General features: G+C 44.7%; 1 protein-coding gene across 7 annotated transcripts in view; it reads left to right on the top strand.

Moving 5' to 3' along the window:
• The window catches only part of KRT222 (keratin 222), a 119,067-nt gene that overhangs the window by 56,220 nt on the left and 41,084 nt on the right, over positions 1-21,763 (top strand). For all 7 annotated transcript variants that reach the window (XM_068262603.1, XM_068262605.1, XM_068262604.1 and 4 more), the window contains 2 exons: positions 9,936-10,018; positions 14,439-14,595. In XM_068262603.1, coding sequence (XP_068118704.1) covers positions 9,936-10,018; positions 14,439-14,595 — 240 coding nt within the window. The remainder of the gene's footprint in view (positions 1-9,935; positions 10,019-14,438; positions 14,596-21,763) is intronic.

The raw sequence follows: 21,763 nt of genomic DNA, 5'->3' as shown, positions 1-21,763 counted from the left end.
GACACTCTGGCTTCCGTGCATGGGGTAAGCCAGACAGCCGATAGGAGCCCGCCAGGAGCAAGAGGGAGGCTGCAAGACGTCACTGGAGGCTCGGTAAGTATTTAGGGGTGATGGTTTGTGCTTTTTAGGCCAGTTGCTCAAGTAACCAGAAAGCACATGTATCCGACATCAGGTGATCCCCCCTATGGAGAGGTGAGGCTGTGCCTCCTAATGAGCTTTCCCCATCCCCTCTCAGTCCCCTCATTCCAGCAATGTCCCACGGTAAATGTACCCTGCCTCCGAGTGTCCTCAAAAGTCATCGGGAGCACTTGTGTCCCCGGCTGCAAACCTGTTTAGACTGGCAATGAACGATACTGTCACACCTTAGATGTTTAGTCATTAACTACTCTAGTCTGAATAAGCCATTAGTAAACAATTTCTTAATGATTTTCCGTGCTAATAATCCGCATGTCAGACAAAGTGCGTCAAACAAAAGTAGCAGCTTAATTGGAATGCTGAAAAGACTCGTGGCCTGTTACACAATCCCGGCATTGCCGATATACCAATTACACCGGAGGAGTCAGCCCAGTCAGTAATTGCCTCCCTGAATTGCTGTGACACATTTTATATGGACATTTTGTAATATAATTATGCATAGATTATATGTATTGGATTGCCGTACACGATATGACATTGAAATAAGCTTTAAAAATGCTATCAGTACGTAATATCTTGTAGTGACAGACTGTGCAAAATAGGCAAGCTCAGGATTTGTAGGATGAGTAAAGGAAGGGCTGGTGTAATGGATTGCGGAGACACCGCCGCACGGTCTGACAGCGAGGCGGCTGGTTCCGCGTTCAGACCGGCGGTTTCTCCGCAGCAACATGTGTCTGGTTTGTCTGAGCCTAGTAGTGCACACAGATGGAGTGCTACGCGCGCGCACGCTAACAGGCAGGCCCTTTATGCCAGTAGGAGAGGGATCAGCTGATCAGGACGATCAGCTGATCCCAGCGCAGTAGGTGATTGGCTGAATGGGACTGGGCGGTGCTGAGGAGTGCTCTGCTATATATACATCTTGCCTGTCAGTTGCTGGTTGTCTGCCATTGCGAATGCTTATGTGTTAGCACTCAGACCATAGTCAGATCCCACAGTGTGTTAGAACCAGGTGGACCTGGGAATTCACACTTAGCCAGATTACTGTGTTATTACTGTGTTATACTTTAGACCAGTTCCAGGGTGTTGAGACCACGGACCTCACACCCAAGATTAGGGATACTGTATCATTGCTGTGTTATTCTTTAGACCAGTTCCTGGGTGTTGAGACCACGGACCTCACACTCTAGACTAGGCTTCTGTTTGATATCTGTTATGACCTTTTGCTCTCTTGACTCTTCTCCTGCTCTCTGATTCGGTACCTACGCATATCTGATTTCCTGTTGCCAACCCTGCCTGTCCCTGGTTACCGAATCAGCCTTCTGTCTCTGTACCTTATCTGCTTGTGTGTTGCCGACCCGGCCTGGCCGACCCTTCTACCTATGACACCCCCCCCCCCCCCCGGTGGGGTGTCCAGTGGCTTCAGGGACTCCCTGTCCTTTAGAGGGACCCTTCTGCAATCCGGTCTGGGACTCTATCTCATAGGAGTCCTTTGACTGCTGTAGAGTCTGACTCCAGCAGTTCAGGGAATCACTGGCTCTCTGGTTATCTCCAACCCTGTCTAGGAGATACTCGTTATATGGTCTAGGTTTATTTGCTCCTCAGGTGGTCCAGGCTCATATACTGTTGCACCAAACACTTACACTTTATCAGGTGTCCAGAGGTTAGTTATACTTGTATTATTGGTGATTCTGCAGATCATCAATAATCAGGTATATATGTGTATTCTTGGTGATACTGCAGATCACCAATAATCAGATTCTCTCTGTGTGCTGACACCGATCGTTACAGAATGGCAGACCTGAAAAACAAAATGGACGCACTTAACAGCCGTCTTGATACACTCACCACCTCGGTGGAAAATTTCATCAGAGTGCTAGACGGTCAGCAGGCCCAGATCTCTGTTTTATCTGGGTCCTTACAGGTACTTCAGACGGCTGTAAATTCAGTGCGATCTCCTCCAGTTACAGACTTACGTATGTCTGTACCCGAAAGGTTTTCTGGTCATAGATCTGACTTTCAGAATTTTAAGAATCGTATAATGTCGTATTTTGAACTGAGACCTAACCTGTCAGGAACAGAGGCACAGAGAATTACATTTATTAAGACCCTGCTGTCAGGAGATGCTCAAACTTGGGCATATAGCCTACAGACAGGGCATGAGGCGCTGACGTCAGTAGAGGATTTTTTTAAGTCCATGGCCATAATTTATGACGACCCGGACATTGCCTCTACTTCTGAACGGAAGCTAAAAACCTTGCGTCAAGGCAAGGATCCAGTAGAAGTCTATGCAGCTGAATTCAGAAAGTGGTCTGTGTCAGCTGGGTGGGGACCTTTTGCACTGTTAGATTGTTTTTTTATCAGGGTTGTCAGACGCAGTTTCAGAGTTGATGTTGGGACACCCTGAAACAAAAACTATTAATGAGGCAATCTCTTTAGCAGTACGGGTTGATCGCCGTTTACGGTATCAGAAGCAAACCCGTGGTAAGAACGTGGTCAGATATGTCTCTTACGCCTCTCCTAAACCCGTCTCACCTCCGCCAGAACCAATGCAAATTGGTCAGTCCAAGTTGACACGGATGGAGAGGAATCGCAGGAAAACAGAACAGCTCTGTTTGTACTGTGCAGAGGAGGGCCATAGAGTGCAGAATTGCCCCAAGAAGTCGAGAAACGCTGCCGCCTAGGTGTAGTCAGAGGTAATACCCTAGGCGCGCAGTCTTTACATCTAGACAACAATCGTTTACTCCTTCCCTGTTCTGTCACTTGGAAGGGTCAGACTGTTACCACTGAAGCGTTTGTTGACTCTGGTTCAGCGGCTAACTTTATAGATTACGAGTTTGCAAAAAAATTGGGAATTCCTATACTCCCATTGGACCAACCAATTTTGGTCACTGCTGTAGATGACTCTCCTCTGCAAAGTAGACATCCTCTGTCCCGTACTCCGAATTTAAGGTGTAGTGTTGGGGTACTGCATGAGGAGAATCTGCAATTTCTGGTCTTACGTATGGCAACCTCCACCGTCATTCTTGGCATGCCCTGGTTACAGCTTCACTCCCCTCAGATAGACTGGGTTTCAGGTCAGCTAACGAGCTGGTCGACCCATTGTTATCATCATTGTTTAGCGAAAGTAACCGTGGGTAATACCAGCATTCAGGTTGAAGGTGTGCCAAAACAATACGCAGAATTTGCTGACGTCTTCTGTCCCAAGTCGGCAGATAAACTTCCCCCCACCGTACCTTTGAATGTCCCATTGATTTGAGATCTAGTTGTATGCCTCTCAGGGGTCACCTCTATAATCTGTCTGGGCCTGAGAAACTAGCTATGCAGGAATACATCAGAGAAAACTTGGCTAAAGGGTTCATCCGTCCCTCTCGTTCACCAGCGGGGGCAGGATTCTTTTTTGTAAAGAAAAAAGATGGAGGCCTTCGTCCTTGCATTGATTATAGAGGCCTAAATAAGATCACGGTGAAAAATCGCTACCCTTTATCTTTAATTGACGATTTGTTCACTCAGGTGACCAACGCCAAGATTTTCTCAAAGCTAGATCTGAGAGGTGCATACAATCTGGTGCGTATTAGAGATGGTGACGAATGGAAGACAGCCTTTAACACGCCCGACGGGCATTACGAGTACCTAGTGATGCCCTTCGGGTTGTGTAACGCTCCGGCTGTCTTCCAGGAGTTAATTAACGAGGTATTCAGGGAGGTGTTGGGGAAGTTCGTCCTAGTCTATCTGGACGATATACTGATCTTTTCGTCCAATCTTTCTGAACACCGCAGGCATGTTAAGTTTGTGCTAGAAAAGTTAAGACAGAATTTGCTTTATGCCAAACTGGAGAAATGCCTCTTCGAAGTAACCTCGGTTGCCTTCTTGGGGTACATTATCTCCACCTCTGGCCTCTCAATGGATCCAGGGAAGGTTTCCCCTGTCCTGGAGTGGCCTCAGCCTGTTGGACTGAAGGCGCTACAGAGATTTCTGGGCTTTGCTAACTACTACAGAAGGTTCATAAAGGGGTACTCTACCATCATCTCGCCCCTCACCAGTCTCACCAAAAAAGGGGCTGATACTCATCACTGGTCAACTGAGGCTCATGCGGCTTTTTCCACACTAAAGAAACTGTTCTGTTCCGCACCTATATTGAGACATGTCGATGTCACCTTTCCCTTTATTGTGGAGGTTGATGCTTCAGAGGTGGTGGGAGCTGTATTGTCTCAGAGGTCAGGCTTACAGGGCAAACTCCACCTATGTGCCTACTTTTCTCGTAGGTTTTCACCCGCAGAGAAAAACTACGACATAGGCAACCGGGAGCTTTTGGCCATCAAGTTAGCTTTTGAGGAATGGCGACACTGACTAGAAGGTGCAGAACACACTATCACAGTTTATACAGATCATAAGAATCTGGAGTACATAGAAGGTGCTAAGAGACTTAGTCCCGCCAGGCCCAGTGGTCACTGTTCTTTTCAAGTTTCAGATTTGTAATTACGTATACCCCTGGTAGTAAAAACATCAAAGCCGATGCCTTATCCAGGTGTTTTGAACCTGAGACAGTACAGCCCTCAGCCCCTGAGACCATTCTACCTCAGAAGGTAGTTCTGGCAGCCACTGAGACCTGGAAGGATTGGACAGTCACTCTGAGTCCTTACCAACAGGATGTTCCAGAGGGGAAGCCTGATGGGGTCATGTTTGTACCACTGCCTTTCAGTTTACAACTCTTGCAACTGTTTCATTCCCACAAGAATGCTGGTCATCCCGGGGCCACCAGAACTCAGGATTTACTGGCCAGATGTGCATGGTGGCCTACATTGGCAACAGATTGTAAGGAGTTTGTAAGAGAGTGTGCAGTGTGTGCAAGGAGTAAACCCTCTCGTCAGGCCCCTGTTGGCACCTTACAGCCCTTACCAGTTCCAAGTGAACCATGGACCCATATCTCCATGGATTTTGTGGGTGAGCTCCCTCGGTCTGAGGGCAAGACGGCCATTTGGGTGGTAGTGGACAGATTCAGTAAGATGGCTCATTTTGTCCCTTTGAAAGGACTCCCCTCGGCCCAGTAATTGGCTGATCTCTTCATCCAGCACATTTTCCGGCTGCATGGCATTCCGGAGAATGTAGTGTCAGATCGGGAAGTCCAATTTGTTTCAAAGTTTTGGAAAGCCTTCTGCCATCAATTAGACATGGATCTTGCATTTTCATCAGGCTACCACCCACAGACCAACGGCCAGACCGAGAGAGTTAATCAATCCCTGGAACAGTTCCTCAGGTGTTATGTTGCAGATGCGCAATCCGATTGGGTAAAATTTTTGCCGTTTGCGGAATTTGCGCACAACAACCTGAAAAGCTCTTCTTCTGGGTTTTCCCCATTCCAGGTAGTGTCAGGAAGATCACCTAAGTTTGCTCCTTTGCCGGTCGCATCTACACCGTTCCCAGCTCTGGAAGACTGGCTGAGGGCTCTAAAGGAGATTTGGGGAATGGTTAAGAGGAATCTGGGGAAGGCTTTCCAAACCCAGAAAAGACAGGCAGATAAAAGACGGTCTGTAGAGTGGAAGTTCTCTCCAGGGGATTTGGTGTGGGTGTCCACTCGACATTTGGCCTTGAAGCAACTGTCACCCAAACTGGGCCCTAGATTTATAGGACCATTTCCAGTGTCCAAGAAAATCAATAATGTCACTTACGCGATTGATCTCCCAGTTAGTATGAGAGGTGTGAGATCATTCCATGTGTCTCTTTTGAAGCCAGCGGTACACGTGGATTCCCCTCCCCCCCCCCACCCGTGTTGGTGGATGACCAACCAGTGTATGAAATTGAAAAGATCCTGGACTCTCGCTTAGTGCAGAATTCCGTGCAGTATCTGGTCCACTGGAAAGGATATGGCATAGAGGAAAGATCTTGGGTGCCAGATTGCATGCCTGCGGAGGAATTAAAAAAGGAGTTTCATGACTTACATCCTGGGAAGCCTGGTGGGAAGTGTCCGGAGTCCACTCCTCGGGGTGGGGGGGGGTACTGTAATGGATTGTGGAGACACCGCCGCGCGGTCTGACAGCGAGGCGGCTGGTTCCGCGTTCAGACCGGCGGTTTCTCCGCAGCAACATGCGTCTGGTTTGTCTGAGCCTAGTAGTGCACACAGATGGAGAACTACGCGCGCGCACTAACAGGCAGGCCCTTTATGCCAGTAGGAGAGGGATCAGCTGATCAGGACAATCAGCTGATCCCAGCGCAGTAGGTGATTGGCTGAATGGGACTGGGCGGTGCTGAGGAGCGCTCTGCTATATATACATCTTGCCTGTCAGTTGCTGGTTGTCTGCCGTTGCGAATGCTTATGTGTTAGCACTCAGACCATAGTCAGATCCCATAGTGTGTTAGAACCAGGTGGACCTGGGAATTCACACTTAGCCAGATTACTGTGTTATTACTGTGTTATACTTTAGACCAGTTCCAGGGTGTTGAGACCACGGACATCACACCCAAGATTAGGGATACTGTGTCATTGCTGTGTTATTCTTTAGACCAGTTCCTGGTTGTTGAGACCACGGACCTCACACTCTAGACTAGGCTTCTGTTTGATATCTGTTATGACCTATTGCTCTCTTGATTCTTCTCCTGCTCTCTGATTCGGTACCTACGCATATCTGATTTCCTGTTGCCAACCCTGCCTGTCCCTGGTTACCGAATCAGCCTTCTGTCTCTGTACCTTATCTGCTCGTGTGTTGCCGACCCGGCCTGGCCGACCCTTCTACCTGTGACACCCCCCCGGTGGGGTGTCTAGTGGCTGCAGGGACTCCCTGTCCCTCAGAGGGACCCTTCTGCAATCCGGTCTGGGACTCTATCTCATAGGAGTCCTTTGACTGCAGTAGAGTCTGACTCCCAGCAGTTCAGGGAATCACTGGCTCTCTGGTTATCTCCAACCCTGTCTAGGAGATACTCGTTATACAGTCTAGGGTCACCTGCTCCTCAGGTGGTCCAGGCTCATATACTGTTGCACCAAACACTTACACTTTATCAGGTGTCCAGAGGTTAGTTATACATGTATTATTGGTGATTCTGCAGATCATCAATAATCAGGTATATATCTGTATTCTTGGTGATACTGCAGATCACCAATAATCTGCAGTATGCAAAAATACTTTAAAGGACATCCAAAGTGGAAATAAACTGATGAGAAAATCAATTGTGTATATCCTCCTTCTCCTAAAAATGACTTTTTGAGAAATCCCAAAGTTTTATTTTATATTTAAAACTAGTTTTTAAGTTTTTACAGTTTCATTGTCTCTGCTCAATGACACCTTCATTGGAGTATACCAGAGCTAAAATCTATGAATTGTTGACTTTATTTAGCTCTTTCCTGCTCTCAGAAGCCATTTACTGACAGGAAAGTGTTTTATGGCTGTAGTTGTTTATCAGTGAAGGTTATGCTCTAGTCTGATCCAGTCCCACCGTGCTCCGACCCGGACAGTCACTTGCATACCTGATGTTTAACTCTTTCAAGCAGAGAAAGAAAAAAAGAAACACTAGGAACACAGCTTAGTTATTTGTGTGCTTGGCATTGTATATACACATGTCTATTTCATCATGTCACGTCACCTCGGGTATCCTTTAAAATCACCAGGAAGTGGATCAAGACACCTTGATAAAAAATGGATTGTACAAAAGAAGAGAAGGAGCCCAATATAGTGCAGTATGTCAAGAGTCAATGGGGTAAAATATAATCCAAGAAGTGGACTCACAAACCAGGGTTAGTATGTAGCAACCATCTTCAGTGTGTGTGGAAAATGCCCGTCCCACACTTGGGTTTAGAACTGGTCTCTCTATGATACGGTCGCTCCCTCTATAAAAACAGAGACTGCTGTCTCTGCCCTCCTTAAGAGGGTGATATATGCTATGGGGGATTTGAGAAGCGCAACAACAACAACAACAACAAATAACATTTGTAAAGCGCTTTTCTCCCATGGGACTCAAAGCGCATAAGCATGGCTCCGACCATCGTGGTACAGAGGAAGAATTTTATAAGTCTGGAATTGCCAGGCTAAACAGGTGGCTTTTCAGTCTGGATTTGAATAGCTCCAGGGATGGTGCTTTTTTTACTGGGTGCGGCAGGGAGTTCCAAAGAGTAGGGGCAGCATGACAGAAGGCTCTATCTCCAGATTTTTTGAGGTGCACTCTGGGAGTGACCAAGTTTATAGAACTTGCTGATCTGAGGTTGTGAGAGATGTGGTGCAGTTTCAGCAAGTCCTTTATGTATCCAGGGCCCCGATTGTGCAGGGATTTGAATGTCAGCAGTCCAATCTTGAAGAGTATTCTCCATTCTACTGGTGGCCAGTGCAGTGAGCGAAGGATCGGTGTAATGTGACAGTGGCGAGACTGGTTTGATTATATAAAACATGTTTAAAAGCAATGGGAAAAGCAGCTTACCTATTACTGAAGGATCTCAGCCTATAAGCTTGAAATAAGAATTTTATTGCACAAAACAGACTGCGTTTTGTGGGCAACAATTCCACTTCCTCAGGTCAATGATGGGCCTGATTAGCGGTGAACTGAGCTGGGAATGCCTCTGATAGAAATTGTTTTGGAAAATGCTGCTAAAATCGTTACAAAAAACATTTGGCGATTGCATTTTGTGATTTCTAGTGGACCCCAGCCCTAATAGAAGCATAGAGTTTGTAAGTGTCTACCATCTAAAGACTTCAGTTTCTGAACTACGTCTACCTTCACAACCGGTCTACCATCTGCAGACTAGCCTATAGACTGTGCAGAGTCAGCCCTGTTACGGCCAATAAAGTTCAGTGTGGTGCATTCACTGCCAACACGTCAATAAAGTCATGTGGTACCCATCTGATCCTTTGCTAGTCAGTGGATGAGAATTTTGGCCAACCACAGTTGTTCACAGAGTAGTACAAATGACTGGTCATTCATTCATCCTGTGGTTGGCCAGACTAGCCAATATGAGGTTTCCTAGCTGAGCAAAGTGTAATGTCTATGGATCACTTAAAGGATACCCGAAGTGACATGTGACATGATGAGATAGACATGTATGTACAGTGCCTAGCACACAAATAACTATGCTGTGTTCCTTTTTTTATTTCTCTGTCTGAAAGAGTTAAATATCAGATATGTAAGTGGCTGACTCAGTCCTGACTCAGACAGGAAGTGACTACAGTGTGACCCTTACTGATAAGAAATTCCAACTATAAAACACTTCCCTAGCAGAAAATGGCTTCTGAGAGCAAGAAAGAGGTAAAAAGGGGAATTTCTTATCAGTGAAGTCATTGTATCACTGTATTCACTTCCTGCCTGAGTCAGGACTGAGTCAGCCACTTACATACCTGATATTGAACTCTTTCAGGCAGAGAAAGAAAAAAAGGAACACAGCAGAGTTATTTGTGTGCTCGTCATGCCACATGTCACTTTGGGTATCCTTTAAAGACTTTACCATGGCAGAATGCCAGCTAATGGACCTTGTCAAATCAGTCATTAGAATCTAAGGATTCTTATCTCAGATGTATCTATATTGATTTTTTTTTACTATCCAGCTAACATTGCACATGTGCAATGAGTCCTACAGGAACCAGAAAGCAATATGTCATTTTAACAGTTTCAAAAAAACAAACATTTTTTTTTAATTTTCAAAAATGGATTTTCTTGAAAACTACATGGTCTTTTTGAAAAAAAGAAAATTTTCACTGGTTCCGAAAGAATCAAATTTCACATTTTCAGGCCTTTCGAACCGGTGAGTCATTTGTAAATCGGGTGTTGGTAAATCAGGGAGTATCTGTAATCTCACTCCATGCAGTAATGACAACTTTCTTTTTCAGATCTTCACAACAGAAATGGGGAATGCAAAAACATCCATGGCCATCGATAATTACAATATGGACCTCTTACAGCTTAAGCAAAGGTATGACACATTTTTACAGAAATGCTAGTTTAGGCTAGGATAGGCTAATATTTACCTTTTGTTGATAGAAGAGAAACTCTTATGTCAAACTAAACCCAAAATGAAATGATACAAATTTTCAAAGACAACATGTTAATTAGTGTTGTTAAAGTGAACCAGAGACTAAGCATCCTCATGTATTTTATATACAGCTATAATGATTCCTGAGCAAAGCCAGACTGAATGCTCAGTCGGGGATTTTATCAGGGCTGATTAGAAGCAGACTGAGCAGTGAAGGATGAAACAGAGAGCAGGGTAGGTGTTTTCTCTAATGTTCCCACTGATATATATGGTGAAATACATGAGGGTGCTTCGTCTCTGGTTCACTTTAAGTAATGTCTTTGGACATGAAAGTTTGAAGTCTAAAAATGTGGTTTCACATGAACAAGATGATATTCTTACAACTGCTGAAAATAAACTTCCTATGATCTGTAATTCTGCATCCTGGAACTCTGAGCCATGGCTTACATCACACTTAAAGTGAACTTTAAGTCTAAAAAAAAATGAGTTTTATTTACCTGGGGCTTTCCTCAGCCCCCTGCAGCTGATCGGTGCCCTCGACGTGTCTCTCCGATCCTTCTGTCCCCGCCGGCGGCTACTTCCGGTTTCGCCGTCAGGACCCGACAGGCTGTGAACGCGAGTGATTCTTCGCATTCCCAGCCACAATATCGCCTCCTATACTGCTATTGTGGCAAGGAAGGCCACAATAGCAGCATAGCGGGCGATATGTTGGCTGGGAACGCGAAGAATCACTCGCGTTCACAGCCTGTCGGGTCCTGACGGCGAAACCGGAAGTAGCCGCCGGCGGGGACAGGAGGATCGGAGAGACATGGCGAGGGCACCGATCAGCTGCAGGGGGCTGAGGGAAGCCCCAGGTGAGTAAAACTCATTTTTTTTTACTTAAGTGCCTCTTTAAGGTACTTAGCCACTTGACGACCACAGTGCTAACCTCCCCTAACGACCAGGCTGTTTTTTGCAGCACTGGGCTGTGCAGGCTTTTCAGCCTCCTGCACAGCCCAGCTATGGAGCCCAGCGATCGGACTCACCTTCTTTTTTTGTCCCTAAGGGGACATGCCGCCGGAGGTGTCCGATCGCTGCGGCAGTTTGTTCATTTTTTTCTTCAGCCTCATCAAGTCTCTCTCTCTCCCCGTCCCCCTCCCTCTCCTTGCTCCCTCCCCTCCGCCTACAGTATTGAACAGGGCGGTGATCCGTCCTGTTCCACCTCTTATAGGCATCAGCCTATGAGAGAAGGGCGCTCCCCGGCCAATCAGAGGCCGGGGATGGACGATCTCGTACAACGCTGCTGGGGACCGCAGCGCTGTATGGATGTAAACAAAGGGGATTTCCTTCCCCTTACGTTTACAAACATCCTGCGAGCCGCGATAGGCGGCTAGCAGGCTGATCACGGAACTCTGTTCCGTGAAGTGGCAGGGAACGATCGCGTATGCGTGCGGCCGTTCCCTGGGAAACTGCAGCCCCAGGACTTGACACCAATCAGCGTTAGGTGGTCCTAGGGCTGCCGCCACGGCCACGCCCATTGGCATTATACGGTCCTCAGGTAGTTAAAGCAAACCTGAAACTAAAAACGTGTGATATAAGGAATTGTATGTGTAGTAAGGATAATAAATACAACATTAGTAGCAAAGAAAACGCTCATATTTTTATTCTCAGTTAAATAGCTTTTTTATGTTATTGCATCATAATGCCACAGTGTCAACTTTAAAAACACACTCTCTCTTTTAAATTAAGCTATAAAACAGAGCAGAAATAATGGCCCTTTTAACGTTTCTGCATTAAAACCTTATCACAAGCTATCTCTCACTGTATTTTGGCTTTCTAACCAAACTGTATTCAACCCAAATTGGGTCGAAGAGTTCAGAGAAGCTCTTTTGCAAAGATAACAGCTGAAGTTTCTTAAAGGACCTCTGTCATGAAAATCTTAAAATTTAAAATACAAGTAAACACATACAAATAAGAAGTATGTTTCTTCCAAAGTAAAATGAGCCAAAAATGTACCTTTTTCCTATGTTGCTGTCACTTACAGTAGGTAGTAGAAATCTGACATTACCGACAGATTTTGGGCTAGTCCATCTCTGCGTGGGGGGTTCTCAGGGTTTTCTTTATTTTTAAAAGCACTTCGTGAATGGCAGTTGCTCCGTCTAACTGCCAAAAAAGTGTGCAGTGAGCGGGAAGCTGGCCAGCATCTCTATATAAATCTTTTTCAAGGAATGTCTTTATAAAGAATAAAGGTCATGCTGAGAATCCCCCATGAAGAGATGGACTAGCCCAAAAGCTGTCGGTTCTGTCAAATTTCTACTACTTACTGTCAGTGACAGCAACACAGGAGAAAAGTAATATAATAAAAATGTACTTCTTATTTGTATGTGTTTTGAATTTTAAAGGATACCCGAACTGACATATGTATGTACAGTGCCTAGCACACAAATAACTAAGCTGTGTTCCTTTTTTTCTTTCTCTGCCTGAAAGAATTAAATATCAGGTATGTAAGTGGCTGACTCAGTCCTGACTCAGACAGGAAGTGACTACAGTGTGACCCTCACTGATAAGAAATTCCCCTTTTTATCTCTTTCATGCTCTCAGAAGCCATTTTCTGCTAGGAAAGTGTTTTATAGTTGGAACTTCTTATCAGTGAGGGTCACACTGTAGTCACTTCCTGTCTGAGTCAGGACTGAGTCAGCCACTTACATACCTGATAGTTAACTCTTTCAGACAGAGAAAGAAAAAAAGGAACACAGCATAGCTATTTGTGTGCTAGGCACTGTACATGCCCATGTCTATCTCATCATGTCACATGTCACTTCAGGTATCCTTTAAGCTTTTCGCGACAGTTTCTCTTTAACTCTTTCTGTACTGGAAAACAATATGAGACTCGCTGTGCTAACAGTCTTTATCTCCTAAGTTTATTTTCGCTTCATGTTCGCTTTAACCACTTCAGCCTACAGGGTTGAGATTTTTTTGCATCTGAGCAACTTTCACCTCCCATTCATTTGCCAATAACTTTATCACTACTCATCACAATGAATTGATCTATATCTTGTTTTTTCCACCACCAATTAGGCTTTCTGTGGGTGATACATTTTGCTGAGAATTAATTTATACTAAATTCATTTTAACAGGAATATTAAGAAAGAAATGGAAAAAAATCATTATTGCTCAGCTTTTGGCCATTATAGTTTGAAATTAATACATGCCACCATAATTAAAACCTATGTACTTTATTTACCAATTTCTCCCGCTTATTACACCAATTAAATTATGTCCCTATCACAATGTATGGCGCCGATATTTAATTTGGAAATAAAGGTGCATTTTTTCAATTTGCGTCCATCACTATTTAGAAGCCCATAATTTAAAAAATCATATTGATATACTCCTTTGACATGAATATTTAAAAAGTTCAGACCCTTAGGTAACAATTTATGTTTTTTTTATTTTTTTTTATTGTAATTTTTTATTTTATTTTTTATTAAAACTTGTATGTGGGTATTTTTTGGTGTGGGAGGTAAACGGGATTTTAAATGTGTAAAAATGTATTTGTTTAATAAAATGTGGTTTGGGGTGTAGTTTTACTATTGGCCACAAGATGGCCACAGTCAAAAAGTCCTGGGAGCGATCGATCTCGCATCCAGGAAGAAGACCAGAGCTCAGAAAAGCCGCAGCGTCTGAAGAGAGATCTATAATCCCTTTCACTGATCGCCGGGCTAACGGCCGGCGGCGGGACACACACGGGGGGGGGGGGGGGGGGGGATGTACCGCAGGAGCGTGCGTGACCCGCGACAGTGCGTGCAGCCTAAGTGGCCGAAAATTTTCATCCAGTTAGACTGAAGTGGTTAACAGTACGATCGGATGTGATCTCTCGATGCATTTTTCTATGATGACATTGTACAGAAAACTGTGCAGTATGTGGTAAAAATCGATGTAAAAAGATTCTATGGTCGCTTGGATCAGAAGATTGAATTGATCTGAATGTTGTTTTTTAGGATCGAATTGAAAGAGAAAAAAATGCCCTAATTGACCTGTTTATGGGAACAATTGATAATTGCCTTCCAATTACTTTTGATCGTAAAAACTGCATTGAAAGATCACATCTGATTAAAAAATGATACCATTAATGAACTTTTCATCAAAGTCCTGCTAATCTTATGTAAATTGTACAGCCACTCAAGGTTTTATGCCCTCAATTAGTTTTCTGGAGAAAATTGGGTGCAGTTCAACTGCACAGATAAAGCACTGGTTTAATTATTATTATTTTGCAATGTAGACAAAGAGTAAAGCGAGCACAGGCAAGTTCTATGTACCGTAGGACTGGTACTATAGGTCCACATGTTTATCTCATTATGCCACATGTCACATATTTCAGAGTCAATCAAGAGGCTTGTGAGCTGAAGAGGCTCCATCAGACGAACAAAGTTCTAAAAACAATGAAAGACGAGCTTGCAATGAATATCGGTGGTTTGAAAATGGTTATTGCAGATAAAGAAGAAGAGAGAAGGGACTTGGCATTACGGCATGAAGAGGTACGTAAAGGAACTCCACAAGAGTGACACCAATTGTTTATCAGTGAACACAAAATGACCACTCCCTGGTTTCCACTCTCCTACCACGGCCTGCAACCTCGTAGAGAGATTAGATGGTGCAAGGCAGAATGTAACCGTCAAACTGATCAATATGTTTCCTATGGAGAAATGGTGGGAGGGAGAAGAAGTAAGACTTTTCTTTGTGTGGGGGATAGAATAACAATCATTCAAAAAATTCCAACCTTCAACCCATCTGATCACTGTTCTTCCTCGCTGAGTAAACCTACGGGTGTCCATTTATAATCCAATTTCCTGTCTCATCGACCATTCAATGTTCAGATCGGGCATCATTGATGGTGTTGATTAAGAACGAACAACTGATTGTTCTGTCGATCCATTTTTTGGAACGATCCTATTGGTCGGATCGGGTACGCTTTCCCTTCCCGTTAGTGAGTTCAAAATATTGCTCCTGACCGATCGCATTTTTAGGATCGGCCGGTTGATTGTTCTGGAAATTTGGTAATTAGTGGGCAGCTTAAGAAGACTGTCGTATTATGCTAGGTACACACCATACAATTTTCATTTAGATTTTCTCTTAGATTTACCTGCCAGATAGCTTTTTTCCATGTTGTAGGTAAATCTAACAGAAGAATCTAACAGAAAATTGTATGGTGTGTACCTAGTATTACAGGGATCAACTCAGCAAGGTCAGTTCTAGAGCAGGCATGTGCAAACTTGGCCCTCCAGCTGTTGGGGAACTACAAGTCCCACAATGCATTGCTGGAGTCTGACAGCCACAGTCATGACTCATAAAGGCAAATGCATTGTGGGATTTGCAACAGCTGGAGGGCCAAGTTTGCTCATGCCTGCTCTAGACACTGAGTGACAGATATACTAACCAAGCCTACGCTGACCGATATAGTAAACTATGCATTAGGTAGTACTGATTGAATGTTCCACCTTGTCCACTTAGGCTTGGTTCACACATAAAAGGTGTCCTGTCCTGTCCGATTTCAAGAGACGGCATTTGTATGAGTTTTGTATGGCTTGGTTGACATAAATCTGTCCATTTCTGGCCCAGTCCTGTCAGTTTTGCATCAGTTTTGTATGAGTTTACAATGGCTGGGTTCACACATAAAAGGTGTACATATCTGGTCCAGTCCAGGCTAGTCTTGTCAGTTTTGTATCAGTTTTCTGTGGGTTTGTTTTAGGCTCCTTTTACAATTGCAAAGTGCAGGGTAACGCAACAGCAATGCAGGGCAATGTGGCCTAGCACACAACGCGTCATGTCCTGTTGCACTAGCAGCGCCCAATCCACGGTTGAGGTGACGCAGAGTCAACAGCGTGTTACCGCCGGACTTCCGTGGCGACGGTAGAGATGAGCGTAATGACGTAATTACGATTTCGCGAAATTTCGCGTAATTAGTGTAATTACGATTATGGCCGTAAGTACATAATCGTAATGAAGAAGGATTTCGCGAAATTTCGCGTAAGCGTAATTTTCGCGTAATTTTCGCATTACAATGGGTATTTGTTCATGCCGTAATTTCGCATTAAACGCTACCGTAATTTCGCGTTAAACCGTAACGCTCCGTATAATGTAAAAAAGCCGCCGACTTTAAGGGTTAATAGCAAAGCCCCCTTAAATGCTAAGAGCCTCAAATTTGGAAAATATATTAAGGAGATCAGAAGGAATAAGAGGAAACTTTTTTTTTCAAAAAGACCTTATAGTTTTTGAGAAAATCGATGTTAAAGTTTCAAAGTAAAAATGTATACATTTAAAAACCCGCCGACTTTAACGGTTAATAGCAAAGCCTGCTTAAAGTTTAGGAACACCAAATTCCTAGGGTATATTAAGGGGATCAGTGGGAATAAGAGGAAACAATTTTTTTTCAAAAAGACCTTATAGTTTTTGAGAAAATCGATTTTTAAGTTTCAAGGGCAAAAATGTCTTTTAAATGCGGAAAATCTCACTCCCAAACAGTTCTCTGCTGCTTTATAAAGCCATTTATAAATGGAGGAACCAATGGGGCTAAGGACCAATGGGGCTCCTTGGAGCCCAAATTCAAAGATGTTTCTCAGAGCTCTGAGCTATATAGCTCAGAGCTCTGTCGGGTCCGTGCAGCGCAGACGCGTATGCGGCGGTTGAGCGGCGAGTGACGTCGGGTGCGGCGTAGTTACAATGTAACAAAGTTGTTACATTGTAATAACTTTGTTACATTGTAACTGATAGAACATTTCCGAGGCTATTTCGAGGGATCATTTATTTAAAGGGACAGGTAAGTATTAATGGTTAATTAAGAATATTAAAGGACTTTTTTCGTGGTTATGTTTTTTGTTCAATTAAAATACTTTTTCTAAGTGTTTGTGTGTTTATTTACTTTTAACTCTTAAAGGAAATGGGTAAGGGTTACAAGTACCTCTATACTCATTTCTCCTGGGAGGGGGGGTGGGCATCTGGGGGACCCCTTTTTAAAGGGGACTCCCAGATTCCACCATGAACCCCCCCCCCCAGGAAATCGCGGCCTCCACCTCCACCGCCCATCATAGGTGGAGAAGAGCCCCTTGTCCTTGGATTGGACAAGGGCTCGGAGGGGGAGGGGAAAGCTTGGCTGCCCCTCCCCTTCCGAGACCCCCCAATCCATGGACCATGCGGGCTGGTATAGTCAGGGTGCGGAGCCCCACGCGGCCGGTGCTCCGCATTCTGGCTATCCCAGCCTGCATGGGGGACAAGGGGTTAAAGAGGTCTGGGAGGGGGGACCCCACGTCGTTTTTTTTTTTATATTTCCCACACTCAGAACGAAGTAAGTAAAACTCTTCCCACTTGGTGGAATCTATGAAAATAATACACTATTGTTACCTGTGCAAAAAAAAATGACATTTTCCGCATTTAAAAGACATTTTTGCCCTTGAAACTTAAAAATCGATTTTCTCAAAAACTATAAGGTCTTTTTGAAAAAAAATTGTTTCCTCTTATTCCCACTGATCCCCTTAATATACCCTGGGAATTTGGTGTTCCTAAACTTTAAGCAGGCTTTGCTATTAACCGCTAAAGTCGGCGGGTTTTTAAAAGGAATACATTTTTACTTTGAAAGTTTAACATCGATTTTCTCAAAAACTATAAGGTCTTTTTGAAAAAAAAATTTTCCTCTTATTCCTCCTGATCTCCTTAATATATTCTCCAAATTTGAGGCTCTTGGCATTTAAGGGGGCTTTGCTATTAACCCTTAAAGTCGGCGGCTTTTTTACATTATACGGAGCGTTACGGTTTAACGCGAAATTACGGTAGCGTTTAATGCGAAATTACGGCATGAACGAAACGCGAAATTACGCGTTGAAAATTACGCTTACGGTATTTTCAATTACGATTTTAATGGCAATTACGCTACCGTAATTTCGCATCGTAATCGCAAATTTCGCATGCGTAATTATAGTAATGCGAAATTACGAAAATTTCGGCTCAACTCTAGGCGACGGAAGTAATGTAAGTCAATGGGCAATGCATGCCGTTTAAAAAGGTTGGCAGTAGCGTAGTGGTGCGGATGCGGGGAATGACAGGAATATGACAGGAATCCCAGTGACGTACTTCCTGTTCAGCAGGGAGTCCGTCACTGGGCAAGTGGCAGTGAGAGGCATGCGGGGGTGGTGGTACTATGCATATGACCCTGTTGGCGCACTCTGCCACAGGGTCATATGTTTGTCATTTTTTGCGTTGTGGTGGGATGCGGCAGAGGCATTACATCCCCACTGCAACGCAAATATTAAAAGTAAAACAGGCTTTAACCTCATTGGCGGTAATCCCGAGCTAGGGTTGGGGCGGAAAACTGCAGCTAAGAGCGGTAATCCCGACCTCTGCTCGGGGTAGCCGCCGGAGGCTATATGCAGAGCAATGCGCGCAGCGGGAGAATTTCTACATACCTCCCGGGGGTCCCGATGTCCGCCGCCATTCTTCTTCCTCTCCTCCGGGGCTCTGCTTCCTGCTGGTGAGATCGCCGGCTGTCAGGACGACAGCCGACCAGTTCACTTTAGAGTTGCAGCGCCACCCGGAGGATGGAGGCCTAACTGCAGCGCTGGAGCCAGGGAGGTGAGTGATTGCTGGGCTGCTGCAGACCTCCCTGGCAGCATGACTTTTTCCAGGTTTTAGGGGCTGAAAGGGTGCAAGGGTGCAAAATTATTGCACTGCTTTTAGACCCTAAAGTCTGGAAAGAATCGTAACGCCAAGGGGGGTTAATAATGATAAGCAAGCAGAGGGCAGCGTTCATTTTTGTGAGAGATGACACAGTGGTCCCTAGAAGTGTAGTCCATATACTGAATCTCTCCGATTTATTCAAATAGGTAAATTAGCCAAATAAAGTAATTAAAATGTGTGTAGCTGATTACTTATTAAGAAGAAATATTTTAAAAAGTGTAAATTACAGACAAATGCGCTGTTGAGTGACAAATTAAATCCACCAGTACTTCATTAAGCTCTCCTTTAATCATATGTTTTGACAAGAAACTCTAGTGTTTCTTCAAATTCTAGGTTAACCTGCCCAAATATTGTATTTGTATTTGGAGATAAGGAGATCATGATATTACTCACACAGTTTTCATATTTGATGCTGCCATTCCAGAGGCATTCCCTTTGGAAAAAGTCAGTCACATGACCCAGAAGTCTGTGCATGAAGTATACAACTGGCAGCAGTTTGGGTTTACCCAGCTAGTGAAAAGCTCTCACTGTTCAGCTCTTACCCCTGCTGAAAGATTAACTCTTTGTGCTCACCACTGCAGTCCTGCAGATTCTTATCACGAAACTGCCTAGCTGCAGTGCTATCCACAAAGAGTTATCCTCTCAGCCGAAGGAGGAGGAGGTTGGTAGAGATCTTTTCTGCTTTCTTCATCTGTGAGTAAGGATAGAAAGGGGGAGGAGTCTGGGCAGCATTTTATCCCGTATAACCCTTTTATCTCAACAAGAAAGCTAAAGGACTCGGTATTTTAAATATTGCTAATTGCATGGAATAATTTGCATTGCTAATTATTAATGGAAATTTACTATCACATGTAATATAGGCTGAACTAGGGCATTAAATTCTGCCACGACTGTGGCCGTGGTTTATGAAAATGTTCTCTCTTTTTTTCTAACCCTAGTTCTGCTTTAGGCCGGTTTCACACTGCTAGCCAGCGTTGTGGTGCGACGATCACATCGTGCCGCAACAATAAAAAAAACCTTCGGGGATTACCGCGGCAATCTCCCTGTAATCCAAGCATTAAGTGAGGCTCTCTAGCAATCACTTCCTGTGGCCGACGGTACAAATGCGCGGAAGTGTATTGTCAAAATATGCTTCCACGCATGCACAACGCGGATTCATGCGGCGCACAGTTTTAAAATATGTGCAGTGCCATAGACTTATATGACTTCCGGTTTGCCACCTGTCGCCGCGCAAGCCGGCGACCAACGCACTGTTGCGCTAGCATTACCCGAGCGGCAAATTGAGGACTTCTGCCACTCCGCGCAGGTTTGAAATACCTTATAGACTTGTAATAGCATAGCGTTGGCCTGCGGCTAAAAACACCCAATGCAACGTGCCAGTGTGAAAGAGGCCTGCAAGTTCCTCAAAGATGTGAAATAACCCACGTGTGTGTGATCGTAGAGACTGATAGTGAAATTTCAATATTCACATAATGGAGCTCCCTCAGCTGACTGCCGTCTAGTGTTCACACTGCTGCTGAACAAGATTACTTATTTATACGTATTGATTGATATAAGCAGACATTGTGCTAGCTGACGATATTCCCTTCCTGACCTGACCGAGGCTGAGAGGTGTTTGATTGTGAAGTCCACTAAATCTATTCTCCTGATAGATAGTTCATGAACGGTGACAGCTGTCTCCCCAGAGAGTAGTCCTGGGTAATGTGTTGTCTTTATTCATGATTCCACATACCTGCCACCAACACGTCTCAGGCTTGACGTCTGCACTTAAAGTAGAACTCCAGGCAAATAGTTAATATTTACAGTATATAGCGTATTTCACCACCTATCCGGTTCACCTGCCGCTAATTCCACCGCCATTAGGCCCACTGCAGGGGAGAAGCGCTGCTATGCAGATAGGCACACCAACAGTTGCATAAGGGCCTACTCATTGGATATTAACAGACCAATGGGAATCCTCCCTACACCAGAGAGGATTCTTATTGGTCCACCACTCAGTGAACCAATGAACATCCGCCCTGGAGAGAGAGGATTCTTATTGGTCTGTTGCAACCACGTGAGGTGCGTGTATGCAGACTGTGGACAGAGCCCAGAGCCAGCGGTGCACATGGACAGGTAAAGTACAGCACACCAGGCACTGGGGGGGGGGGGGCACATTTGTTATGAGGGGGGGCAGCGTCGGCCAGCGAGGCGGCAGATGCGGCATCACAAGGCTGATTCCTGATCAGTTTCAGCATGAAAGCGATCGGGAATCGGCCTTTAGTGTATGGGCAGCCGACAGATCTCTCTCTAATCAGATCCGATCAGACAGAGATTTGTCTCTTGGTCGAATCTGCCCATCATTGCTACATGTATATTGCGCAAAAGGTGGATCAGCGCAACACCAGGCCGCCTCCGAATGGCCTCCATCAGAGATGCGCTGAGCCCCCCCAGGAACTACAAACGCACCTTGAACCCAAACAGAAGCTCTGCATATACACCAAAAGCATGGCTGTTAAGCGGGAGCAGCTGACCAAAAACAAATTACATTAGTACACAGCAAGGAAATGAGCAGCGCTACTTAAAAACAGACTAGTGCCTACCTGCAAAAGAGTGCAAGCCCCACTTGTGGGGTCGAATACACACCGAGCATACACATGACCTGTCTACCACTAGAGGAGGATGTTGGTTTCCATTAACAGCTTGCATGCAACCTATTAAGTACTTGTCCCTCCCACTGCGAAGAAGTCAATCCTCCATGGGAGGGGCCTAACACTAACTAAATCCTAACCTATGTATATGCATAGCCTAGGTGCGGCTAATCAAATAAAATCGAAAATTGAAAATTGCGCAAAAGGTGGATCAGCGCAACACCAGGCCGCCTCCGAATGGCCTCCATCAGAGATGCGCTGAGCCCCCCCAGGAACTACAAACGCACCTTGAACCCAAACAGAAGCTCTGCATATACACCAAAAGCATGGCTGTTAAGCGGGAGCAGCT

The sequence above is a fragment of the Hyperolius riggenbachi genome, chromosome 12 (assembly GCF_040937935.1).
Source record: "Hyperolius riggenbachi isolate aHypRig1 chromosome 12, aHypRig1.pri, whole genome shotgun sequence".
Classification (NCBI taxonomy): domain Eukaryota; kingdom Metazoa; phylum Chordata; class Amphibia; order Anura; family Hyperoliidae; genus Hyperolius; species Hyperolius riggenbachi.
The sequence above is the reverse complement of the archived record's forward strand: the minus strand, read 5'-3'. Positions and strand labels throughout refer to the sequence as shown.